At 47.8% G+C, this 27,822-nt stretch overlaps 1 protein-coding gene across 1 annotated transcript; it reads left to right on the top strand.

The window, feature by feature from the left end:
- The first annotated feature begins 4,276 nt into the window (after positions 1-4,276).
- LOC133345515 (sodium-dependent phosphate transporter 2-like) lies at positions 4,277-18,685 on the top strand. The gene is made up of 12 exons (XM_061556327.1): positions 4,277-4,734; positions 5,276-5,416; positions 5,666-5,751; positions 5,870-5,966; positions 6,736-6,852; positions 8,655-8,966; positions 9,826-9,988; positions 11,482-11,699; positions 12,504-12,717; positions 14,054-14,239; positions 15,129-15,213; positions 16,299-18,685. Exons 1-12 carry the CDS (start codon positions 4,389-4,391, stop codon positions 16,461-16,463), a joined length of 2,130 nt encoding a protein of 709 aa, XP_061412311.1. The 5' UTR covers positions 4,277-4,388; the 3' UTR covers positions 16,464-18,685.
- Positions 18,686-27,822: the final 9,137 nt, after the last annotated feature.

Below are 27,822 nucleotides of genomic sequence, written 5' to 3'. Positions count from 1 at the left end.
CGGGTGGTGTTGGAGGGGGTGGTGAGTGACCACGAGGTTATAGTGAAGGAAAGGGGGGGACACGTGGATAGAGTAATGTGGGATATTGGTGGACGGGGGAAACGAGACATTGGGGTGTGGAGAATCTTGGTTTCAATCCCCACGTGTTCTCAAGGGCGAAATTTGCGAAATTTCGACTCTGCAATGCGGTTTAAGAATGGTTTCCGAAATCTGCGACACGTGGTGTGTGCACGTTACCTCGTGTCGATCGATTTGGCAACGTACGAGGACGTGTGGCTCGTTTTAATCGTCGAAAGCCGGTGCTGGGCCCTGATGCACATGGCACCAAAGAACACGTGGCGTTACGCAAGTGGCGTTTAACCATGTGGCTCCCAAGCAGAGAGCCACTAAGACTTTCTGTTTCGCGTTAGAACCCTTAATTGACGCAGTTTCCCCTAAGGCACGGCCACATGGAATCCGGCGACCCGAGTTAGACTCCTTTGCACCTCGCCCATGGCTTCAGACATAAAAGTGACGAATTGTTATATCCGCACTTGAACGCAAGTCGAAAAAACGCACATGACGTTTTTATTTTATAGTGTGTAGTGCTAACGCGTGTCCATCGTTGCTTTAATAGCCTTTAATCACCTTAATTACCGGCCCTAATTACCGCTGTCCTCAAACGCCCAGTGTGAAGTATGTAGGTCAGGATTTTGTTTGGCTTGCGGTGGAGGGATGGTAAAAATATATTATACTCAGAATTACGGAGTATACACACCCAGTTACATTTTTTTTTAAACTCAAATTACATGGTCATCCCCATCATTCATCTGTTGGAGAACATTTCGGTACCGTAGTTGGTGTTGGGTACTGTAGGCTAGTCGGCTATGGGTTTTATTGACGATATCATAGGAACTTGGAATTTCCATGATGGTAATGTGAGTAACTACGTTTTTTTAATCCACGTGTTCCCTTTCCCGTTTCCGAAGTGTAGTTCCAAGTCTTAAAATATCCGCTTTACCCACTTTTGGTGCAATATTTGCATGTTACAGTGCACCGATAACGCTAGTACAAGCCCTCATTGTGTTTCGCGAGTCTCCTAGCGACTCTGTGGTTATTATGTGAATACAAGCCTACTCTTGATACAGATGGTCACGTTCATTTAATTATATCCCTTAGACGATACAGTACATCTACAGTCATTTGTCAAGCTACTGCTAGATGAGCCCCATCCAACCCCCAACTCCTTGCGGGTTATTTGGTTAGTGTGTGTGTGTAGGGCCCCTTTAAGACGGTGTCTGTCCCGAGATGACCTGTCGGCGAACCTTCGACACTTAACGTGGCCTCAAAGTGCACCTGGCCTGGCACAGACGTCCCCGTCACTTCTTGACGAATGGCGGCTATTGGTTATTGGAAGACATTGTTACAATACAGCGTCGGAATAAAAAAAAAATTTAAAACGTGACCTCGAGATTATCGGCCTGCTTGCTCCGCTGCTTGACGAATTGGCCCTCCCCCAAGAGGAATACCACCGATCCGCCGCCGCATCCCCCACCCAGCACGTGCTCACGCGGCTTAATTTCATCGCCTCCATCTCTCTCGCCTGACGCCCTCTCTCGGCCACGTCGTCAGTGCCAGATTGGTAGCCGCCAAGCTCGCCCAGATAATGCTTCTTGACCGTGGGAATTGATCAAATTTGGCGTAAGGGGTGCACACGCAGCGGTTGTCTTTAAAGCGCTGCGCTGTGTAGAGGTGTGCTTGTTATACAATTTTTAAAAAAAATTAAAATACGGAGGTCCCCTGGAGGCGACAATGCCGGCCTCGGGGCAAAAGGGGGTGGGGTGTTCCTTGGTGCATTGCAGGCACGTGTTAGGGCACAGTGCGGACGTGCGGTAAACCAACCACTCGCCCTATGTATAGGACTGCTTACTGCATTGCAGTCTGCGCGCTGTGCTGCGTGGTTACATCGCGGCCATTATTGATCTGTCCATTTGTGTTGCGGCCATGTGCACGCGATGTTTTTTTATTTGGGTTGGGGACGGCGGTGGAGTGGTTATAGCGGCGGCCCTGCGCTATAAACCTGGCGTCTGAATAAAATTCACTGCCTACCAATGAAGTGGCGAGTCATGTCTGAACCGGATGTGTGCCCCCCCCCTCTCCCCACCCTCTCACTGTCAACCTCGTGTGCTGTGAAAGTAGGTGCAAAGAATCCCCAATGAGGCCTCTTTCATCCATCGGTGGATTGACCAAACAAATGGGGCGTGGGTTAAATATGTACTTTGTGTACATCTACAACGAATGTTCACTCCTTTTTTAAGGCCATTTGTCAAGAGAATTGTGCACGTGTTAGCACGCCTGTGCTCCGAAAGGTTTTTTTGACATTCTGTCATCTGGTTTAGACCGGCGTGGGTGGTGGTGGGGGTGGTTGGTGGGAGGGGGGGTGGTGGGGATGTGGTGGTGGTGGTGGGAGGGGTTGGTGGGAGGAGTTCTGATCTCCAAATGTCGCAAGCCTCTGTGAATTGTAACCCCACAGACATGGCCCGCAGGGGTGAACTCGGTTCACGGCGACCCCCACAACCACTTCAGTTATTTACAGCAAAATTCAATAATTTTGTATTGCCTTGCTTGGCTTTAAACGCGTCGCTCCCCTTCAAGCAGTTGAAATAAGCGGGCACCAGATGCGGTTTTGGAGAAGGATAAAACAACGTCCATGTATCCTTAAATTGCTGAGCAGAAAGTGGGACAACCCCATTTGGTCAGTTCTTCTGCCGACGAGAAATGCCAGCTGCTTTGCTTTGAGCTGCCCGATCTTGTCGAGTTTTTTTTCTCCCACCACCCTGCCTCCCCCCAGGGGTCTGTCCCAATCACGCCGGGACCTGTGCGGCCGGCAGACGACTGCACAGCTGCTTGGCTGAGCTTCCTGGAGGCCGTGTGGGGGGGGAGGAGGGAAATGGATGAACTGGGGGATAGTGTGACACGCGTTACAGTGGAGAAAGTGCTAGCTGGTTGGGGTTAAAGGGAGTGGTGTCCTTGATAAAAATAAGCGATTGTCGGAAGTTCGTGGCTTTCGTGAGCCCACCCTCGCTTTCTCTTAACGACCCGAATGGCCGATACAGTGGATATGTGACCTGTTTTTCTAAGCGGACAGAGGCATTTGCTTGACACAGAAGGCTCGAGAAAGGTCGTGTTGGCTGAAACACAAATAACTGCCACTCAAGGAAACTGGCACTCGTATAAACAAGTCGTGTGCGCTGATCTTGGAGATATACACCCTCGTCTGGGTGTCTTGGGCTGTTTGGCATGATTGAAGACTAGATAATGATCAGACATCGCAATCATGCACGCATCATTAAATGGCACGAGCGATGTTGCATCCCTCTTGATCATTTTAAATATTGATGAAGTGAAGGGACTTTATTTCTACGATAGCGTGCTAGACCATTGCTTGGAAATTGTTTCTCATTAGTAGGAGCTTCAAGCTTGCATCGCATAGCCTGATGCGCACAGCCTAAGTGCATAAAAGCAAGTTTAGACGGATCTATTTCTGTTCTGTCTCCTAAGAGGATACACGCAAAAAAGCAAATACATTTGTCATCATAGATCAACAAGTTCTGTAATTCTTGTGGTGTGTTGCAACGGTTCGATTGTTTTAACCGTACGTGATGCTTGCCTCTCCCCTTCTCTCTGTCCGTGTCATTCCCCAGCATGATCCTTGCAGCTGCCATCTCGCCCACGCTGCAACAATGGAGCTTGCGATGCTCGTGATCACCAACATGCACTTTTCCTTGTGTGAGCTGATATCCAGAAGATAGCAATTGTTTCACCTGGTTCCTAGTTCCCAGGTTATACCATCTCAGCATAAATATCAGTCTTAAGTTTACAAGCCATATCATTTGTTTGGCATAAATTAATTTGCATTATAATATTTATATAAAAACGCATAGCACAAGCATTTTAATTGTAAAAAAAAAGAAATAAAATATTTTTGTACTTTTAGTTTTGTTAACAGCTTAGGCTATTATTCAGTGGCCAAAGTTTGGAGTAACGTTAAGGGGTTTAGAGGTCATACGTTTAATGTTATTTAATTTAATATATAAATTGCAACTTGGCATAATTTGCAAACGCGTAACCTATAATCAGCACTAATTGGTCGCGTAAATAATTTTTCCTTCCCGAAGCCAAAGTAATTTGAAGCAGTGAGCCGCATTTATTATTAGACAAAGGGTTTGTTTTAAAACGCTGCGTTGAGATTCAGTCGCACTTCATTTCTGGGTGGGGGGGGGGGTCACTCAGAGGGGTTAAAAGGGGGGAAAGAAAGTGTTCAGTCCAGGGTATTGTAAACATCAAATTACACGGGGGCTAATTTTATCATACTCCCCAAGTCACGACAAAAAAAATAAATTGGCACGATGGAGACTTTTACCACAGCAGTCACGGCGGCAGTCTCGATTGTTGCGGAGGTGAGCACGAGCCTCGAGGAGTACAAATGGATGCTTATTGTGGGCTTCATCATCGCCTTCGTCCTCGCCTTCTCGGTGGGGGCCAACGACGTGGCGAACTCGTTCGGCACGGCTGTGGGCTCGGGCGTGCTCACGCTGCGTCAGGCGTGCATCCTGGCGTCCGTGTTCGAGACGGTGGGCTCGGTGCTACTCGGCGCCAAGGTGGGGCAGACCATCCGCAACGGCATCGTCGACGTGAACCTTTACAACGGTTCCGAGTCCACGCTGATGGCGGGCCAGGTCAGCGCCATGGTTGGTGAGTGGACAAGCACAGGTTTTTTTTTATGTTGATTTGAGTTTGGATGTTGCCGTGGTCACCTGTCCGAGCACAATAATCCAGGCCCGAGCCTCTGTGGCTTACAAGGTGTGCCGAGATGGCGCGCATTTCATGTCGGACGTTTTGGGGTGGCAGAGGGAGCGTGCAGCAAAATAGATTTGTACTGTAATTCTATGCCCTCTGCCTTTGCCATACTTCACTGTCCCATTGTAGTGATGTATGGCCAAATAACTAGAGATCCTTGCGGTGTGGGGTGGGACACTCGTCAAGCAGTGGCTTGACAAAGGGCTGTACATGCATGTCGTTTTGATCTACAAATGTATCTGACTTTTGCTTACTTTTTCCCCCTCTGTTTATCGTTGTTATGCTTCATTAATTGGCATTGCATTTTGCTTGTGTGCTGTGGTTGTGCATTTACGTTATGTATAATATATTGACGTTATTCTTTGAGTTGTGAATTACAAAGGACGTGGCGCTCTGCCCCATTTGTTGACGAATGCGCTTTTGGTTTTCCCGGTAGGTTCGGCCGCCTGGCAGCTGATCGCATCCTTTCTGAAGCTTCCCATCTCTGGCACGCACTGCATTGTGGGTGCCACCATAGGATTCACGATGGTGTCCATGGGTGCGGGGAGCGTGCAGTGGACGAAACTTATCAGCATCGGTACGTTGCCTTTTAATTCTGTTTGGGCCCCTTAAACTACGCTTTTGTCGGCTGCACTCGCTGGTACACTAACGCCAAGTACGATTCTAATAATAGGCTGCCATTGTTGGTCACGTTGTACGTCACCCGTGGAAACTATTTGCCAGGATCCAGCACGTTGCGTGAGCGTGTTTGGTGCCAGTTCCGGTGTGTGAAAGCGGCCCTTTGAATCGGAGTTTATTTAATGAGTGTTGCTTTGTCTTGTTCCAGTGGCCTCGTGGTTTGTATCCCCTCTGCTTTCTGGCATCATGTCGGCCATCTTCTTCTTTATGGTGCGGTTCTTCATTCTCAACAAGGTGAGTGAAGAGAAACCGAGGGGGGGGGATAGGTGTGGCACAGTTTACTAGCGTGAGATTTGCAAACTTGCATTTGTTGAGTGAGATTTTTAATTCAGGTTTTTCTGTCCTTGCCCAGGATGACCCGGTTCCCAACGGTTTGCGTGCTTTGCCCTTGTTTTACGGAGTTGTCATGTGGGTCAACTGCTTTTCCATCCTGCTGACTGGCCTGCCTCGTGAGTACCGGTTTTTTTAATTATTCCCCCCAAAGTTGAAATGTTTAAATGTCTTAATTACATGCAGCTTAATGTTGTTGTGTGTGGCACCTTGGTGGAATACCTCTATACACAGTACGCTTTGTTTCAAATTAAGCCTCGATTAAGTGGGTTTTATGCTGTTGATGAATAACCTTCAAGCAATGAAACGGTTTCTTCTTTCAATTCCTGGAAGAGAATTGCACATTTGAAACTTTTTTTAAGTTCTACAGTGTACGAGTCATACATAGCACATAGCTGTTTCTTTTCCAAGTTGTTGTGAATGCTTTCTGGACTAGTGCAGTGTTTGTAGATAAATTCATTTGTAAATTATTATTGATGAATGTGCGTGTCGGTAGGTTACCTCACCTGGCATAAGCTAGTGTAGGTAGCCCTCAGATTTTTACTGTTACCTAAAATATACTGCTTACTTTGTACGTGTTCTTTTCATGTATATGGCTACATTTGATTAGGATGGTGCTGTTGTATTTCAAATAGATTTTTTTTAAACCCAACCTGCCTCCCTTTAAAAAATTTTGCGATAAATTTTTTTAGCCTCTACAATTTACTACGAAGCGAGTTTATTTTTATCGATACCATTTTTGTTTTGTTTCACATTGTGCACAGGAAAAACAATGATGCTGCAGCGTAGCTCACCGCGCGGGCTAGTTCCCCTTGGCTTAGGGAGTGCTTGTGAGAGCGCCTGCAGGCCACTGAGGTCCGCGTGTGCCCCTCCTTGTTGCCGCTGTAGTTCTGGGCTTCGAGCTGCCTATCTGGGCGCTGGTTCTGGTCTCGCTGACCTTCGCCGTTGCCTGTGGCCTCGTCGTCTGGTTCATTGTCTGCCCCCGCATGCGGCGGAAGATCGAGAGTAAGTCCTGCGCGTGTGCTCGCTCCTGTTTTTAAGCGCCACAGACGCGGCATCTTCGTAGTTGGTTCGTTGTTACCATCGCGTCTATACTGGCGTCCATACTGTTGACCATGAGTTTGCGCCCATTGCCCTCTGAACTTACCTGCAAAGGCACATCTGAAACGGGTTCTTGGATGTCCTGAAGCCCATTACAATGTCATTTGAACCACAGTATAGAAATCCATTGCTGTTTCACACGCCATATGAGAGATCACCCCCCCCTACCCCCCAAGGAGTGTCAAATGAGCATCTGCTGAAGAGGTACACGGAACTGAATTATTTAATCTTAATGATACACTTGATTTACCCAGAAAAGTTTCGCCAAGTTGCAAGACTGTCATCAGTCCTGCCTTTGGGTGTTTGTCTAAATACCAGTAATCTGTTAGGTATGTGGTAGCAAATCCAAACGAAACCCACGGTATGCAAGGGGGTAACACTCAAAGTTCCACATATACAGATTCAAGAATCTATTGCCGACCTGCCATCTGTTGGCCAACCTCGCAACCCAAGCCTTTTACAACAGCTGATCTTTTCTTAGGCAGTCGCAAGTCCCAAGTACTAACCAGGCGTAATGCTGCTTTACCTTCCGAGATCTGGCGCATTCGGAGTGATTTGACCATAGTCCGCTGGTTCAGATCTTTCAAGTGGTGATGATGAGCATTACTCGATCTGTTTGACGTGTACTCGTAAAAAATATTTTAAATGCACGGTGCCTTTTCGAAGTAACAAAAAATAATTACACCCTAAATATGTGAATCCCGCGATTGCTGTGTTACGTAATGCTTGCCAGTCGTTCATTAAGCGAGGATAAGGCTGCAGTGATGTGGCCCAGTTTGCGAAGTAATCTTAATCGCCTTTCTTTTAGTTGCCTAATACATCGACACTGAGGCCTTTTCTGTCGGCGAACCCATTCCCCCTCCCGTATGAGTTATTTTAGGACCCCTGTCATGCCCTTGACTTGTGACCAGCAGTGGATGGATGGTGGAAGGACTGCTCTGAAAAGTCTTCACTTTTGCAGATTCCTTTCTATTTATACAACTGTCGGTTAGAAAATTGACATACCTGTCATGTGCTTTTCAGTAGTCCAGTTATTATTTTGATTTGGAAAAAAATGTATAATAATTTTTTCCCACCCCTATTCTATTTTGACCTACTTTGCTTGCCAGCTAAGTGATATGTGTAGGTCTTTGTTCCCTAGTGCATTGGGACTTGTTGGTTTTGAATAAAAGAGTTGGTTGTATAAGAGTCTTGCATAATCCTGTTCATTTGCCAGCATGCCAAGAGCTAGCTGTATGGAGAAATGTCCAGTACAAATTTTGGAAAGTTAATGCATCGCGTGCACTTGCGTGGCATATTGCTTTTGAGTCCATCATTGTTATCATTAGCCATGATCAGTCCACTGTTCGATGAAGGCCTCTCCAAACCGCCATCTCTGGTAATTCCATGATCAATGGGGTGGGGGCTTTTTACTATATTTCACAACGCTGTTTTGTGCAGATTAGAAAGAGCTCATTTTGTCATGCCTTTTCGCTGAAGACCCGAATTTGTTTATCGGTGCCCCCCCTCCCCATCATAGTTGCTTGAGGTGCTCAAGCATTTTACGCATCAAAGCAGTTCCCCATGGAAGAACTCCTCAACATGGCACTGCTTTTGAGTTTTAACTGAATTACATCTTGAGATTTTAATTGAATTGTGTAACTACATTTTTTTTATAATTTCAAAAGAACCTTTTTTTTTAATTCCCGAAACCTTTACGTTCGCAGAGCACTTGAAGACGAGCTGTGGGCCGGCGCCGGGTGCGGACGAGGGCGTGGAGCTGGGCTTGTTTTCCAACGGTAATAACGTCTCCGTGGAGGTGAAGCCGAAGCCTGCGGGCGAACCCGGTGCCAAGACGGCCTTCCGCTTGGGCGACGACGACTCTGAGGATGGCGAGCCGCACGTGGACGTGGCGCCGGTGGAGGCGAACGGGATCGCGGGCAAGACGCTGGGGTTTGCGGAAGACGAGCTGTCTGGGAATAAGCCGCGCAACGGATTTGCCCACCGCGATCGGAGCATGAGCAACAGCTGCGCCAACGGTGGGTGTCGGCACAAGCACGTAGGCTCGCTCCCCCGTTATTTGAGACGCCAAGTGGTAAAGCCGCCCTCCGCCCTGAAGTTTTGTCTCATTGAAACTCGTGCGACTTGTTCCTAAACTTGATTACTCGGATACCTTTATAAATGTGTGGGCGTGGTGCTGTCTACCCCATCCCCTCGTGTGCCTTGGTTGGCCTTCATAGGTGCTTGCTAACAAGACTTGCCCCAACATTCTGGTCAGGCTATACAGGGGATCTTTGTCATTGTTGCGTGGGGCAGGGGTAGTGAATTAAAGTGGTGCCTTCTGAGCACTGAACATAATATGCTGATTATAATGATCGCATATAAGCTGATAACAATATCACCTTGCATTTACTCAGTCTTGTCGGTTCTTTAGTGTGGATCATGCCTGGCTGAGCGACCGAATATGCATAACAGGGTATTGCAGGCTACGGGGGCTCTGGTGGGCCCCAAAGTGGCAGTGTTCCAAAAATGCTAGCTGTGCAGTACTTGTTTCCCAGTCTTCACCAACCTGCACGGATCCGTGTGGTCAAGTAATAAACCTACTTCGACCCACATTGTCTCATTTGGCAGGGGATTGATAAAAGGGCTGTGTACAATTTCTGTGGAGTGCTTCCATTCTGGGACAAATTGCCTGTTTTAGCAAGTTCTCCATAAAGGGAATGTACCTGTGTCCCATTGCCAAACAAGTAGCCAACCTCTTTCAGAAGCCATTACTCTTCATATCAACAGCCTGTCCAATCATCCCAATATACCCATCGTCCATTTTAATAAATGGTTTTAACCGTTGTTGAAATTAATCCTGTGTGCGCGTGTGTGTGTCCCCCCTGGCACTTGCAGGCAAGCCGAGTCACTCGGAGCTGATGGCAAACGGAGTGGCAAGCTTAGCAGACGGACACTACCACACGGTGCACAAGGACTCTGGCCTCTACAAAGACTTATTGCACAAGATGCACTTGGACCGTGTTCTGGAGTCTGGTCCTCCCGAGCAACCGGTGTACAAGTCAGTGATTTGTGCAACTTTCCTATTCTTTGCACTCCTGTGTTTATGTATAGTTTGTAATGTTCTTACCCGCCCCTACTGGGGTATTTGTCAAAGAGCTTCATAGCTCATCAGATTCCTCCCGTATAAATAAATATTCTGTCTTCTTGCCCACACGCACTTGGTCTGCCTTCATCACTGCCTCCTTCGGCAATCTGTCCTCCTACAGACATCTCTTTGGAGGATTCTCGGTCTGTGTAACAATTCATCTGCTCTGATTACGATTCTATTAATGCATCACTATTGTCGCCTCTTTCTTTACAGTATCTTGTGTCCTGCCTTGTTCCGTCTTTACATTAGCTTCATGGTGTAATATAGGCATAAGTTTGATCAATATTTGTTTTCTTACACTCGTGGTCCATCCTATAAGTAACTCTTTCATATTATGTCTTCCAAGAGTGCTGCTTGTTACTGGATTTTTGGCATTTCAGAGAAACGTTAAATTTTAAGCTGGAAGTTGGCAAAAATATGGGGTTATTGCTTTGAGTACTCTGAAAGCGATTTTTAGCTGCTAATTTTCTAATCAATGCCCCCATGTAATTCTTGGATTTACAATTAGTTGCAGTGTTCAGTCTTGAATCAAAAGTGTTTTTTTTTTAAATGGTTTTGCTACTCGCCCAGATAATCCACGTGAAGCAGACTAATTCAGTACACTTTCCACTTGTGCGTGGTTGGGTGTCTTGCCTGCATTGGCCCGTTTCTTGTCTTTCCATGGGTTGAATATTTTTAAAAATTGACATTTAATTCCATGGCGTAAACCCCAATTTAGAGATTAAAATGCATTTTTTTTGCGAGCCTTTAACTCTCAAACAATCCTGTAGTAATTCTTCCCTGGATGCATGTCTTACATTTTAAATAAGATTAAAGATGTCCACGGTTATTCTAACCACATGGAGTGGGAGTGTCTTTGATTTATAAAAGTTGTTATAAATGAGAAAATTTGGAGCCTGGATTTGGTGGTAAAAATGTCGGTGTTTGGGTCGCAAGAAATCGTGCAGTGATCAATACCTTATGCATCGTGTTTTATTTTCGGTCCGTCTATATGGTTGCTATAGTTTCGGTGTTATGGATTTTTGTGACACTGTGCAGTGTTAAGATAAATTGTACAACTCCTGGATTTGCGATGGGTAACGTGAAAAAATAGATGGTTGAGTGCAAACAATTTGCCTAAACTCTGCATATAAAATCGGTAAAATTATAACTCAACTCTGGGAGGTAACTTTATTGTATTGTTTTAAAATCTTTTTGGTAGATACTTGTGCATGAACCAAATTATACTCTTTCATGCCAAATGGGGATTATTGATGTAGCCACAGAGATCTGTAGACTCTGGTGATGCGTTGGGGTTCGTTTGGGGGTTTTCACTGCCCCCCCCCCACCCCTCGTTCTTTAGCGCGCGTGTGCATCCAGCTGCAACGAGAGCGCCAGTCCTAAAAATTCCTCCTCCCCGGCAGACCCATCCGGCGCAACAACAGCTACACGTCGTACACGGCCGCCATCTACGGGCTGCCACTGGACGGCTCTAAGCACGCGGAGGTGGGGTCGTCGCGGGGTCACCTGGGTGAGGACGGGGCGCCGTCCGGCCGCAAGGCACGCGTACGCTATGACAGCTACTCCAGCTACTGCAACGCTTTGGCCGACGACGGCGTCATCCAGCCCATCCCGGAGAAAGGTCGGTGATACGCTGGCGGGTCGTCACGTTAAATGGGGCCATCGAGGGTTGGGGGGGGGGGGCGGTTGGTCGAGAGCGGGAGGTGGCGTGTGGTCGCGTTTACAAATTCGTCGTTTCATCTTGGTGCGATCGTGACGTGTGTGTGCTTAATCCCTGCGCACCGTGCTGCTCTTTTATGTTTATCTTTCTGGTTCAGGGTCCCCGGTGTTTTTTGTGTTTGGTTTCGTGTGTAAGTTGGCGGCCAAGCTTATTTTACAAAGTGAACAGATGCATTTCGGCCTAATTATTTATTGCAAGCCATGTCCCTTTTGTCCCAGTGGTTTGCATAACAGGCTTTTCTTTTTAGTTTCCCTTCCAACAAGCAACTTGATTTTGTTTGCATTTCAAGTGTCATGCACCATTGAATTTTTTAAAGAAATTCTACTGTTTATATCATCGCTTTGTCACTTGAGGTTTTTTTAAATGAAATATTTTGCCATTTAATTACTGCGAGTACAATGATCAATCTTGCTTTCCATTCCCCGATGTTTAAGCATCTGGTTTGCCAGCCCATCTTAATTAGGTTAACTGATGCTCTTGATTGTGGAATTCACAAAGCTCTTAATAGGCTCTATCCTCATCCTGTTAACTTTTAAGATCTGATGAGATTCCATGTATGCAGGAAGTCTGTAGGCGCGACCCCCATACCGTTCTTGTAGAACGGGGTGGGAGGGGAGTTAAGTCCCCAAGGTGCTCAAACGTGGAAATCTTATTTGCAAGTAGCACTTCAATATGGACTCCTCTGCTCGCTCCCCCACCTTGCAGAGGGCGCAATCGGCAACGGCACTGCGGTCGTCCCCAGCAATGGGGTAGTCGCCGTGGCAACCAAAACGGGCAGCGGCTCTACATCCTCGACGGCAACAGAGGGATCGCTGGACGGGGAGGACAAGGACCGGCCCGAGGTGTACATGCTGTTCCACTTCCTGCAGATCCTCACCGCCTGCTTCGGCTCATTTGCGCACGGAGGCAACGACGTCAGGTAAAGGGGGGGGGGGGGGTTGCAGTGAGGCGGTGGCACCAGTACTTTGCCTCTTGCTCGGTCTGCTGCTCACGCTGCAGATTTTTTTAATTTATCATTTCTCAAGCCCTCGACTGACTCACTCTTCTTGCTGTTCTTTGGACCCCCGTCGGATTACCATGCCCATCTCGCGGAGTAAACGTTGCTGTTAAAATGCTTAATGTAATTTCCATTTGAAAGTTGGAAAATATTCAATGCCATACTGTTGCTGGTAATATATCGAGCACCAAATTTGTCTTTGAAGTAAGTGCCACTTTTATTGCTACGGATTCGATTTAATGGGATGAGATTATGCCTTGAGTGGCTCTTGCGGTAAACTAAAATGGATCATTCACGCTCTACTGTATTCAGGCAAAATGTAATTCGTTTTCAGTCGTGTGGTCAAGTGCACCAGAGTACAGTGCTTCGTCATTTTGAGGTTTTATCACTCGCAGGGGTGTGCAGCTGCGATGTAATTGTTAGCACATCGGATGGATTTTGATCTCCCGGCCTGGCAGTTGAAACAATGGGGTGGGGCAGGATTCTTAACAACTCTTGCTGCTTGTCACCATCCAGCAGTACAAATGGGTGTTTAATCTCGCGTCCATTTCCATCTTCATCAATTATCAGCGCGAATACCGCGAGCCGCCGATTCTAAACGCACCCCACCTTAAATTTCGATTTAAAGCTTTCGTGACTGCAGGGATTCATCTTCTTAGTTCTTTCGGTAATGTCACGTAGAAGGGAAGTAATAAAATAATAAAAAATAAAACATAATCAAATAATTCTCACGACGTTTCGGCCACAACGAAAGCAGCCGTCCTCAGGTGAAGACCATTCAGACGCTGTCTCCCCGACAGATCTGGTCTTCACCTGAGGACGGCTGCTTGCGTTGTGGCCGAAACGTCGTGAGAATTGTTTTATTATGTTTTATTTTTATTATTTTATTATTTCCCTACTACGTGACTTTACCGAAAAAACCAAAGAATAATACTATAGTCTATCAAAAATATTACAATAATTATTTTAAACATTCATTTTGGAATGTTATGTTTCGGCTTGGGTCTAATTGTCCACTCTCAACTGACGTTGGCTGTAAATCACCACGGCCCCTTGCGTTATGGCAAGCTTTGCGGCCACTTCCTGCAGTCGTGGAGTTCTGCCATTAGGAGTACGGTACATTTCATTAAAGCGTGTTTAAAAATATATATTTAAAATATTACTTATTGCGGCACAAATGCTGTTAATCGGTTTACATCATGCGTAGATGGACAAGCATTTACCACCGGGTTTTTTTCTTTTATACTCACAACCCCAGCAATGCCATCGGTCCCCTGGTCGCCCTGTGGATCATCTACTCAACTGGCAGCGTGAACCAGGAAGCGGCAACACCCGCGTGGCTGCTGCTCTTTGGCGGCGTGGGCATCTGCCTCGGTCTGTGGGTGTGGGGCCGCAGAGTCATCCAGACGATGGGCAAGGACCTGACGCCCATCACTCCCTCGAGGTGATCACGACCCCTCTGGCTGTCTTTACGCCAGGGCTGCCCGACCGGTCGCCCCGACCTCGCGACGGATAACGAGCAGCGGCATTAACAAGAGGGGAAAAAAAATCTAACCAGGTTCCTTTGACAAACTGTTTTTGGCCCATGGTTGGCAGTTCACCTTTAACCCTACATCCTTATTGATTCAGAAGCACTGTAGTTACACTTTTTGGTGGTCACTTATTGTTGGAGCACAACATGGGTGTTATGAAGTTAATTTGAAACCTTGTGCTGGAAGTGTTTTTTTGTAAAATAGACAAAACTTTTGCTCGGTCAAGGGGGGCAGCTGGCCCCAGTTGTGCTACGGTGTTGTCGAGGGTTCTGTATATACCCTTCAAAAATGGCCACGGTGGTCTTGTTCAACGATCGATTTTTGTACCAAACACACATGGATGACCTTTGACTCGCATGCCAGTGGTGTCATTTACGTAAATTATCCTGTGCCCTTCCCTCGCCAGAGGGGTAACTGTGGCAGAGTTCATGACTGTTTGCTTTTGTGCTGGAAGGTTCTATCACTTTTTCAGCACAGGAAATTTCTCTAACGTGTTCATGAGCAAATTGGGCTTGGTAATGAGGCTTGTTTCGTGTGGAATGGAGTACTTTTGCATTTTCAGTTAATCTGTGAATGTGACAACTAAACTTGTGATTATTTAAAACCGTAAACAGAAATGTACTTTGTTGGCTTAAGCAATACATTTAGTTCCACTTTTAACCTCCAATAGTTTTCTGGAGATAAAAGTTGTACACTGCCAGTAAGGTTGTGCTTGGATTGTGCTTTTATTGACGAAGCTGATAATCTCACAACCAAGTCTAATTTTATGCTGCGGCGGTGTGCGCTCTTTTCTCGTTCCAGTGGTTTCAGTATAGAGCTGGCTTCTGCGATGACGGTGGTGATCGCTTCGAACATCGGTCTGCCCATCAGCACGACGCACTGCAAGGTAACGACGCAGAATAAAAAAAAAAAACCCTACTGGGGGCCACCCGTAACTTTGATTGCACAAACCGAAGTTTGCTTTGTGCTTGTCGAGTCGAGCGTTCATGCAGTTGGCAACCACGACAAGGGGTACAGTAGAGAACCCCCTCCTAACGACAGTAATTGGTTCCATGAAAGCGGTCGTTAAGTGATTTTGGTCGTCAAGCGGGTATAGGAAATACATGTTTAAAGGCTTAATTCATTCCGATAGCATCGAAAGTTACCCTTTTTCACCCAAAAAATTTCTTTATGATATTTAAACGATGGATATTAATACGAAGTTATTTATTGCATTATACACACAACAAATTAAAAGAAACGTGGTTAATAAATGCATTAATTTATATTTACTGTACCTACAACAGCCCGTCATTAACAGGGGAATGGTCGGCAAGCAAACAGATTGGGAGTTATGGAGGCCTGTTAAGCGATTAACCGTTAACAGGGGGTGGTCATTAGGAGTTGGTTCTCCATTACTGTTTAAGTGGAGGGATTGAGTCTTGAGCAGGTGTAAGTCTTCGTCTTTCCCCCAACCTTACCTCCAGGAGAGCTTGACGCTGTTTCCTCTCTCTGGTCATTGTCTTGGGGCACATGAATGGTCCTTGCACTCCATTGCCAAGCAGCCTCGCTTGTGCCAGTGCATGGAGCTACACACCTGCTTTAAATTTCACTGCGGTCATGTTCATGCACACGATCGTCTCGGCGGACCGAATGCGTCGGTTTTTAAAGGCCGCGCGACTCGTGTAAATCCTACCCTGATGTATCGTTGCCGGTTGAATATTGTAGGGATTTGCAGAAGATAACTGCCGTCACATTCGCGGAGCACAATTTATTTAGAAGACGTGGGTTCAGCTCGTTATGGTGCCGTTTTTTAGTGCAGTTTAGATGTTGAACTCTGCTCAAATGTGTAACGTTTATTTTCAAATTGCTATCGCTTTATGATGCCGTTTTTTTTCGGCCCACGTTTCGTAATGCCAGCACCTCCCTTGCGTTAACAGCCCCGTGTGCGGCGGCGTTTGTTCCCCCCCCCCCCTCCTTTGGGTGCCACAGGTTGGCTCTGTGGTGTCTGTCGGTTGGCTGCGCTCACGCAAGGCTGTCGACTGGCGCCTTTTCCGCAACATCTTCATGGCTTGGTTTGTCACAGTTCCCATCTCGGGGCTGTTCAGCGCCGGGGTCATGGCGCTCTTCGTGTATGGAATCCTGCCCTTCGTCTAGGCGGAGGAGCGGCACGGTGCCACTCAACCGCCGCCGGTCTGCGTCTCGTCACCCAACGCCCTCAATTTAACCATGAAATCAAATCGCTAAAAAAATAATCGTCCTCAGCTAGCCGCTAAAGCAAAGGTTGTGCGGGTGTGGTCGATTTTTAAAAGTGACGCGCGTACATTTTAAAGGAACATGTCCTTTTGTTTGGAACAAAGAGATGACAAAAAAGACGCAGGCATTGCAGTTAAACACTAAGGGATCCATACTAGTGCCGCTTTACATAAAGGAAGCGTGAAACTGCGCTTCAAAAGCACAACGCCTGTGCCCCCTCTGCCTGTCAAACGTGGACCAGTGTAAAACCGTGCGCAGTGTTGTGTCAAGTTGGCTTGTAAATTACCGGAGTGATCCGCCCTGCCTGTGCACGTGCCCAGCGTCGTTGTGTGCGCAGATAAGTGTCTTTTGCTGTGCAAATTTGTACATCTTTGTAGCCGTGTCGGGCTTTAATGTTCCACGTGATCGCGTCTTCGCAGAGGAAGCCCTTGGCCTTGACATAGTTTGCATTTTTAACAACTTATTGCGTGTCTTGACGGCAACCATCGTGCGTTTTGCCTTTTTAGACTGGCAAAACCGACCAAGTGTTACAAATATTAAGAAGAGGAAAATAAAGTCGCCAATATCGCATGGCAAATATATTTGCAGGTGGGGGGGAAGGAGGGTAACTTGACCCGTGTTAGATTGGCATCAAGTCTCACTCCGCAACTGCGGCACAGGCTTGGGTTTGTGTTCTTGTTCAAACGTCTCTCCTAAGCCTGTGGGGTTTTTTATTTCTCGGTTTGAAAACTAAAAATGAGCGGCTTACCCACTTGTAATAGATTTATTTCTCTATAGCCCCCCCCCACTACCCCTGCCGGCCTTACCTATTCCCTGCATAATCAGTGTTTTGTTTCAAATGAGTCACAAGATCAGTATAACAAAAATGAATTGGATAGGGAGGGGGAAGTATGTGATTGAGGTTGTAAGGAAAGGCCCCCTCGGGAAAAAAAATGAATTGGATGTTAGAAAGATGAACAAAGCAAAGACTTGTTCTGCTTTGTCTGGAAATGGAAATGCTAGTTCTCGTGCGTTTTTAAATATTGTTATCTGGCACTGTTGAGGTTGAAAAAGTTCTGGAGGAATACGAACTCTCCTTGTTTGTGTAAAATGTGGACGTTTTCTGTATTTGGTGTCAAACGGTGAAGTGCTTTGGGGTCCCCTCTCCTAGCTCATGATGTACTATGGCACCGAGTGAGTAGCTTTGCCACGGTTTGATTGGTACGTGTGTTTTGCATTTTCAGCTTTGTACATTGCAACGTTTTTGCTTTATTGTGTTTGACTTCTGTAGGGTTTATCTTTTTGACAAAGGAGGGGGGGGGGTTTGCTCTTGGAAAGATTGTGGATGGGTTTAGACCCACGGGTTGTTCCCAAATTTTATTTCATTTTAATTTTCGTGTTCGACACTTATCTTTTTTTTTTCGTTCCATCAATCTTGAATTTGTGTGACGGCTTATTTTGGGGTTGACGCACACATTTTGAGACAAATGTGTGTGTGCGCGCGCATTGTGGTTCGCGTTGGAGAGGTTTTGAAGGCTGGCAGAGGTTAAATTTGAGCGCTCTTTTTTTTGCAAGCCTTTCATTTCTCACCGGGGCGTTGATGTCAACGCCTTTTTTGTCTTTGCAGGGTAACTTAAGCAGTATTTTGAAACTCCCAGTTTGGCACTTTGAACGGTCTTTTGTTGCTAAAATGACACCACATTACATTTCCATGCAATTAAATGTGCTTGGATTAACCAGAATTTTTTGTTCCCGAGCCCCGGGCATGTATTGTGTGGCTCGATGGGTGGAGGCGGGGGGACACCATTGTGTAGTCTGGAACCAGTGAATGTTGCCAAACCTCAGACGCGGTGTTTTTTGTTCAGTTTTTTTTGTATATTCCCTGTGCGAAGCAATCCCACCCAAGTAACGGTCTACCTTTTTTTATTTTTAAACTCTCCCCAAGCCGACAAAAAAACCACCCTACTGCAGTCGTGTGCCAGAATGTTAATGCAGTTTGGCCAAAGCAAGATACAAGTCCCCTACGTGGAATTAATTTGCTGGTATCGCGCAGTGCGTGTGTGGTGTGGCTGCCTGTATATACTACAGCCAGCATTGCCTTTTTTAGGTGGTGCAAATTTCAATAAATACCTGGTGAAATCCTATTCGTGTGTTCCTGCATTGTGTTATTGCCCTGCTTTTGCAGATCGCTTCCACGCTTTGACTTCTTAGTTGTAAATTATCTTTGCCGAGGAAAATGTGGCCAAATAGCGTTTGGTGGGAAGGCTCAAACTGAAGATCGAAATGCATTTCTCTTCCTGCACATCTGGTGGTATGTCACGAACTGAAGTTCCCAGGACGTGGGGTGAAATGTTGAACGTTGTGCCGAAACAACATGTGGGTTTGAACCCCAATAAAAGACTTAAGAGTTTTTTTTTCTTACGATGTGATAACTTTGTTTGTCTTTCCGTTGTCGTACAGTCAATGCTGGTGAGGAGGTGGTAAAGTCATGGGTGTGGTTGTTCCAACCCTTTTAACACTCTACTTATCTCGTCTTTTGTATATGCTTCGGCAGGCTGCAGTTTTTTTATAGGTGGCATTCACGTACGAGACATCCGCCTTTGAGCTGGCGTGGTGCAATGACTACGACAAACGTGTAGGCAATGTCTTGGCCCTGCTATTAATGGAGCATTGTGCAACTCGGGGACGCCCGATTGTTGCGGACTCTCCCATGCGTGGCAGTCGCTTTGATGCGACTTAAGCTGTGGTGGGCTTTGGCTCCATGTGTTTAAGTTGATTAAGTGGCAGAATTAACACCTCGCTCGCGATTTGGTGGGGTGTAATGACTCCGATTAGTGCTTGCTTACGTCCGGTGCGAAAGAAGTTCAACATCTTCACAGCAGGTGATTGCTTGCTTGCTTGCTTACTCCTTATTGGTCAATTCTGCAATGCTTGTCAATTGAAGCAGCCGGTTGTCTGGACCCGTGCGCAGCAGACGTCTTGTTTCCGAGCAATTGGGTTGGACATCCAGGTGGTAATGGCCCTACGGTGGAGCTGCACTCCCACGTGCCCAAGGATGCTAGAGGCTGTATATATAATGGAAAGCTCAGGATGCGGGGAAGGCAGGCGACTTGCCAGAAACGACTTGCAGTGGATCGGGGAGCTGCACGACCAGTCGGTTCTGAAGGCGAGCAATCGACTGGGAACTGCCAAAGCTGCAGGCAAAGTGAAATCCGTCAGACTAGTTTACGCGTTCCACTATGGCCCTTGAGATAAGGGTTGGCTCTCCCTGCGTGTATTTAGTATTTAGTGGTTGACCAGGGTCAGGACTGGAGTACGGTTGAGGGCAGCAGCTGGGTGAGATCAAGCGCAAGGAGGCTGCTGTCCCCCTTGCACCACTGAACTTAAAATTCTAATTTTTATTTTACCAGGTCAGGCCCCACTGAGCTAAAGAGCTATTTTCTTCAGAAGCGACCACCTGGTTATCACAAATGATCGCTCAACGTAGTGGCTTATCAACATGTGGAAATCGACAGCAACGGAATACTCGAAACGCATGTTTATAAATGTGGAGGGAAACACCGAAGGACCCGGAGAAAAATCCACGCGCCCACGGGGAGAGAGACGCGCAAACTCGAAATAGATAGCAGGGGGCACGGTGGGGTACGAACCCACGACCTCCTGCATACAAGGCGAGGTAGTTAACATCTCGCCACCGTGGCGCCCTAACTTGCTATGCACTGGGATGAAACATTGGACAACCGACTACTGATGGATATTGTGAACTGCGGTGCTGGATGGTGTCGAGTCTGGTGTGTGTGTGTGGCATAGTGAAGCGTGGGGTGCCGTCTGGTGGATTGTGGCGTCTGCCCGCGAGGTCGCCTCGTGACAACGAGTGGGAGGAGCTGTGTGGTGTCGGGGTTCTGTGATGGAGGGAGTGGTGGGACCTCGGGTTTCACGTTATCGATCTCCAGAACCTCACAAGTGTCACCAAAGGGGCTGAGCAAAATCGCGATTGTCCAAAATTCCAGTGTAGTCAAGAGTTCTGCTGGCGGATAGTGGGGACCTCCCCCCCCCCCCCAACATCCTGGAGGTTATCCCAAACGCAGACTTGTACGTACTTTTAACTTATTTCGCACCGCACGAGGTCACCCGTGCTAATCGTAGAAGGCGAGTGGTGGCCGAGGCAACCTCATACGGCAAGCGCGTCGTGGCTGCTTCGGGAAGGCGCTCGATTGCGATTTCTTGTGACTTTATTTGAGATTAAATAATGCACTCTCACCCCCCCGCCCGCTCTTTAAAACTGCACCGCCCGTTGAAAACCCTGACGGCAACGCGTGTGAAAAAAAATAATCCATAATAGTTGTTTGTTGGGGGCGGGGGGGGGGGGCGGGATTAGATCGCAACTCGTACCTTTGGCACCCACTGGGCCCCCCACGCCCGTGACGTTACCTGGCTGTGACACGTGGCTGAGGGAATGACGACACAGCAAACGAACGTCGCAAAACTCCACGTGGGTGCGGCGTTGGGAGTGCGCGAGTCTCGGTGGGTTGGGGCGTAGAAGGTCGAGAGGGGGGTGGTGGGGGAACGTGACCGTGGTGCTGTGGTCATCGTGAATCATAATTTTCATAATATGGCTTTCACTCATTCTCCATTCATTCAATCAACTCGTCATTACTGTCATCAACTTCGCTTTCACACAATTCACGCATCACAGATTTGCTCCCCATCGCATCCTTCCTCATCTATTTCATTCACCTCATCCCCACCATTATATTCACACAAGTACCATCGTAAAGTCTGTGTCAAGCGCCTTATGTAAGACGCTGTATCATTTATTTTTTAAAGATAAGCTGGCAAGTTGGAAAAGTGTGCAAAGTAGCATGGAGAGAGGTGCATGCTTAGCGTTTAACTGAGAAAGAACCACGCAGTGATGGGAGGCATCGGCACAAATAAGACTAATCAAAAAAACCGATTGATTTAACAGACGTGAGGTGGGCTTAGGCGCAAGTTGGTGTGATGATGATGATGGCTGCTGGTCTAGGCGAGACGAGGCAAGCGAAGCAGATGATGACAACGTCCGCTGGAGAGATCCAGCAATGGAAATGTATTCTCATACGGGATTGTTTCTGCATCGGAGGCTCGTGAGCAATATGTCGATGGTTTGCAACTAGAATATGTCTGTCCCCAGCAGGTGGATTACGAGCTGTTGCTGATGATGACGATGGTGCTAAGTTTGGGTCAGCGGTTTGAACGAATGACCATTCAGATACACCACGTGACAGCACCCTACCCCCCCCCCCAATTGTTACACCATCGTATACCACGTAGCATGGACAGCACCTGGTCAGTGGGGGCTTAAGGAAGTGACCGGGACACTTTGTGACCACATCCCCTCCCCATTATTGTGGCATCAAGTTTTTTTTGTTTTAAAGTCATTATCATGCCCTGATTCACGGTGACATCCTTCCCCGGGTCTCCAGCCACGTGCTTCTCGCCCTCCGTGGTTTCACGCGCGCGGCGAACGCTCACACTGAGGGTCAGCGCTGACCGGTTTCTCGCCTCTGTGCTGTCGGTCACGAGGCCGCACGGTGGAAATTCTCAACATTCCTGCGGCGTGCGTGTCTGTCCGCGCTGGTCGCGTCTGATATTAAAGCATTTATGTGGTCAGTTCGCATTATTGGTAGCGGGTGCACACGCGCGCAGAAACGCCGCAAAAAATGTAATGTCAACGCATTGGCCGATAACGGTGTGTGGCCTTAACAGGGACAATTACATATATAAAATAATTAACGTTTTGGACGACGACTCTTCTTCTTGATAGCGTATAGAGCGAAAGAGGGTACACGGGGTGCATTGTACGAATCTATATTGATGAGTCGCGCGTCTTCAAAAAACGTCGAGGGCACACGCGCGCGGGGTGTTGTAACGTCGCAACGTCCGGCAGATATTGAGGTTTCATCTGAACTATTGTGTCGAAAGATTACATATGGGAATGAGTTTGCGAATATGGGCAAGCCACTGCACGCACGCACGGCCGTCCGTCCATAGGGGGGGTGGGGTGTGTGGGTCCCGGGGCAAACCGCACTGGTGTGGGGTACCCCCAACGCCTTCAAACCAAACCTTAAGTACGCGATCTGACACCGAGTCGCCGTTACCCTCGGGACGGCTCCGGCTGCACGTATACCGTGTGTGTGTACACACAAACAGGCGAATTGATGCAATAACAAAGTGGCAGACTGCGTCATATTTCCTCGGGCTCTTACATTTCAGGGCTCCCGAGTCACATGAAGGTAAAATGTTTACTCCCAAAACTAAAAAAAAAATGCACCTGGTTCAAACAAAAATAAAAGAGCCATCCGAGTCATGCAGTCTCGCCACGTGGTCCCTGTTTACTGACTCCGGAAGGTTGATAATGATGATGATAAGCAGTCCCGGATTATCCCAAGAGCAAAAGTAGCTACATATGCTACGGGCCCCGCACTTTCAAGGGCCCCGCGCTAAATGCTTCCAAGCAATCAATTCCGGTTCAGTAATTCTGCACTTGCTCGATTACTATAGCACTATACTGCCTTCAACTTGTATAAATGACTGGGTGTTTAAGGTTAGCGATTTGTCGTATTAACTGGCTGTATAGAAAATAAAAAAATCCAATGACTTTACTATGCAAGTAAAAATGTTGTGTGTTGGAATATTTACGTGTTTTTTTTTTATTTAGGGCCCCTTTATAACGTATGCTCCAGGCCAAGCACTAGCTTCATCCGACACTGATGATAAGGGCGGTCTGAGTCAACCCAATATCTGAATTGCACGGCAGGAAACTGTCAATTAGCCACGGTCGAAGTGAGCCGAACCCTGGCCATCAATGGCCCAACAGGATATCGAGGAGGTGAAAAAGGCACTCGTTGACGTTTTCATCATCATCATCATCAGCCATGATCAATCCACTGCTGGATCAAGGCCCCTCCACATGGCAGTCAACATCCCTCACCCAAGCTCCCGCACACGCTCGGTCGGCTGCCACTCCGTCGTTATTGTCGCCAGATAAAGGCCCCCGTGTAGCCTCCGACAGGCTGTTGGGGCAAGTGCTGTTAGCGAGCACCTATTTAAGGCCGACACGGCACACGAAGCGGTAGGTGGCAAACACGAGGGTCCGGCAACCTTTGTCTCCCCAGTGATGACGTTTACAACACCGCCAAAGGTGCTCATTGCATTCTGACTTGACATAGGGCAGGCGTGGGACCGAACAGTGCGCTGATCGCTGCGCCACCGCTCCCCGTCATCGTTCTCGCCAGACAACAATCGCCGTTCACCACTCGGTGGCGGTGAGGTCACCACGGCGCGTGTGCCATGCTCGGTGCACTCTGGAGCCACGTGAAGTGTCGAAGGTCCCCTGGCAAGAAGGAGGTCACGGAACAAACCCAGGTGCCATGGATGGAGTGGCTGAGACTGGCGTCATGCACACACACACACTTCAAGGTATCTTCGCCTGCACTGCCTCTTTCTCTCTTCTGAACGGATGGTTCGGGATGGGATTTTTTGTTGTTGTATAAATGTGAAGGTTGTGGAGGCCCGTCTAATTAAAATTCCCATTTTGACAATTCCGACCCATTCTGTTCCTCCACCCCCTCGGAGCACGAGCGCGAGACCACGTGGCCCCACGCGTTCCCCACGTGCGTGGCCGACCTGGTGCCCTTCACAGCACCCACCCCCCCACCTCCCCACCTATCTGCACACCCTCGCCGCCACGGCTGCGATGCACTGCAGCTGTTTAATAAGTTTCGCATAAAGATGTCACGATTTGGTTTAACATTCCACGCACGCCGTGTATACGTGTGTGTGTGTCTGTGTGTGTATGTGCGTGTGTGTGGGGAGCGGTAGAGTAGCGGTTAGCGCTACGAATCTGACCACCCGGTTTCGATTCCCGCTCACGGCCAACACCAATGATGATTATCTGAACCGGTCATGGGCCTCCTCCACTAGGTCGACTCAGCCTCAAATGAGTACCTGGTGCGGTGTGTAAAAATCGCCACTGGAAAGACAAAGGCGGCCGAGCGTGGTGCTGGCCACCCACCCCCTCGTATGGCGTGCCGGCCTTCATAGGTGCTCGCTAACAGCACTTGCCCCAACAGTCTGTTAAAGCTATACTGGGGGATCTTTGTTGCTTGTTACAGTTAGTAAAAATGTAGCGTTTTGCCGCAACTTTTTTTTTACCGCTCATGCTCTCAGTGTCACCTCACGAGACGAAGACTCCGTTAATAAATCCCATGGAGCAGTTGCCCAATCTCCCCGTAAGGGACCGCGGTGGCCATTTCAAAATCCATCGTTAGGGGGCCCACTTTCTCACGCGAACGTTGGACTTCTTTTGCGCCGTACGCAGCTAACTGTGCTAATCTAAATTTCGATTTAAAGCTTTCGTGACTGCAGGGAACCACAGCAAGAACATTTTCTTGCTGTGGGTTTCACACCTGATGATGATTGTTTGTGTTGCATTCGAAACGTCGTGATAATTGTATTGCATTATTTTTATTATTTTATCATTTCCCTTCTACGTTACTTTACCGAAAGAACCAAGAATATGTGTTAATCTACTGCATGGAAATGTTAATCGGAGATGACAGGCAACACTGACGTTTTTAAATTCTCGCGGATGGAATTTTACCCAAGTTAGTGAATAACCAAATTAGTTGCGGTGTGGATTTGTGTGCGGTGATGTTGGTGATTGCGCTGAAATCGTCATAAAAATTGGCTGAAACTTGGATTTTCAAAAATATATAAACAGTTAAATTTCGATTTAAAGCTTTCGTGACTGCAGGGATTCATCTTCTTGGTTCTTTCGGTAAAGTCACTTTACCGAAAGAACCAAGAAGAGATATAAACCGTTTTTTATTTATTTTACCAGGTAAGGCCCACTGAGCTATGTCACTCTTTTTCAAAAGCGACTTGGCTATCACAAATTATAGCTCAACGAAGTGGCTTATCACGTGGAAATTTATAGCAGCCAAATATAAGTGGAGTTTTGGGGGTGGGAAGATATCGGATATGGGGGGCATAGTCCCTCCAAACGGGACACCTTTATTAATTTATTTTCAGTACTTTATAATTCACATAAAAAAATAATTAATAATATGCACCCGCTATTCCTAATGTGAGGGACAAAGACCCCCCCCCCCCAAATATAAAAGTCAAACTCCGCCTATGCAGCCCAAAACTCTAACCGCGTGTTTCTAAATGTGGAGAGAACAATCGGAAAACCCGGAGAAAAATCCACGCGACCACGGGGAGAGGGAGGGAGACATGGAAACTCCAAATATAGAAGAGTGGCGTCAGGCTGGGGATCGAACTCACTAGCCTCGTGTGGAGCAGGCGAGAGAGATGACATCTTGGCCTCATTGGCGCCACGACGGATTAGAACGAGGGATCCTAGCCGGAGCTGGCTCAGTGATTTGAAAACCCCCGACTCATTCGTCCTCTTCCCAGTTACATAGTTAATGCGTTTTTTTCCCCCACGTGTGTGCACGGTTACCGCCACGTGTGCTGACGCGACCTTGACTCACTGGGACAGGGCACATTTAGGTGGCGCAATTTAAAGAAAAAAACTCAATGCCAATTGCAGGTTGAGTTGACCTAAGGGAGTCCCATGCCTGGTTCAGGTGCAACCTGCCACTGGTGATGTGCATCATCGTGCTCAGGCCTGGAATCGTAATGTGCCAGCTGATTCACAGCTCCCCGCACAAAGACAAAGATCCCCCGTGTAGCCTTCAAGAGTCGGTTGAGGCAAGTGCTGTTAGCAAGCAGCTACCAAGGCTGGCACGCTGCAGTAGAGGAGTGGTCTGACCAGCAACTCTCAACACTTGTGTCGCCCCAGCGCCGATGCTGTTTAGACCTATGGAATACCCAGGACTCGTCAGATATTGTAGGTATGTATGTTGAACTTCTTTTGCACCGTACGTAGCCAACCGTGCTAATCGGAGGTGCTCACCGCTGATGTAAGCCGTGGCCCGGAATGAAGCTCAGTTCATCAAGTTTATAACGCCGTGCGTTAACCCCAAAGACAAAGCCTTAACGGCCTTAACCTTAACATGCTGTTGGGGCAAGTGCTGTTAGCGAGCACCTATGAAGGCCTTTGTACCCAACCTGAGCGGCGGCATTTTATGCACCGCACCAGGTACTCATTTGAGTCTGAGTCGACCTAAGGGAGGCTCAGGACCGGTTCGGATAATCGTCACCACCGGTGTTGGCCGTGAGCGGCAATCGAACTCGGGTCGCTGGGTTCGTAGCGCAGCGTAGCGCGAACCACTACACTACCGCTCCACACACACACACAGGTGTGTGTTCGAGCCACGAACAAAAAAACACCCCACATGTTTACGTGAGTGATGTGTGTTTATGTTTTGTATGGCCATGCAAGCTCCAGGACCATTTAAACTTTGGACTAAAACTGTTTGGGACGCTGAACTCATTCCAATAAAGGGGATGGTTTTTTTGTGTGTGTTTTTTCCTGCAGCCATATAACGCGTGCAGTTATACAAATACCTTCGCCGCGTAAACACGGCACGGCGCCGGGACCTCCCTGCTTATCCGAGCGAGACGTTAGTGTCCCCACAAATAGATCCAACAAACTCGGGTCGCAGTCCACCCCGAGGTCTTAAGCTCCACGGGTAAATTCGCGACGTTGAGCCAACGTTGGGACCGTTCATCCGAAGTTTACGCAACATCGGCGTGTCATTAGGAGCCGTTTGGACCAACTTCCACGTTTACTGGGTTGCGCTTGCTGGTACAACGTTCAATATCAAAGCCACCACCTCCACCTCTTTGGTCGCCACTTGCTCATGCCAGGGGGTGGTGGAGAATCCTCAACAACGATGTTGACTCTCTCTCGACAGTCAAACATCGTTGGGGTGGCACACAAATCAAGACGGTGCCAATCAGCGTGCCCGAGAGGATAGGGACTGATGGTTGCTCGTGCACACGCGCGTTTCCCAGAGACTGGAGGTTCATGTGGTGCGCGTGTGTGTGGCCCAGCCAAATGGACAAAGATCCCCCGTGTAGCACCCACAGGCTACTGGGTCAAGTGCTGTGAGCGACTACTCAATGAAGGTCGGCACGGCGCACGAGGGGGTGGTGTGGCCATTCGCACTCGCGGTCGCCTTTGTCTCCCAAGTGCCGATATTTACACACCGCGCCGGGTGCTCATTAAAAGCTGAGTCAACCTAGGGGAGGCCCAAGCACGGGTTCAGATATTCACCGTCGATGTTGTCCGTGAGTGAATAATATCGGCAACTGGGAGACAAAGGCGACC

The sequence above is a fragment of the Lethenteron reissneri genome, chromosome 22 (genome assembly GCF_015708825.2).
Source record: "Lethenteron reissneri isolate LAM-NWPU_2019-01 chromosome 22, ASM1570882v1, whole genome shotgun sequence".
Lineage (NCBI taxonomy): Eukaryota > Metazoa > Chordata > Hyperoartia > Petromyzontiformes > Petromyzontidae > Lethenteron > Lethenteron reissneri.
The sequence above is the reverse complement of the archived record's forward strand: the minus strand, read 5'-3'. Positions and strand labels throughout refer to the sequence as shown.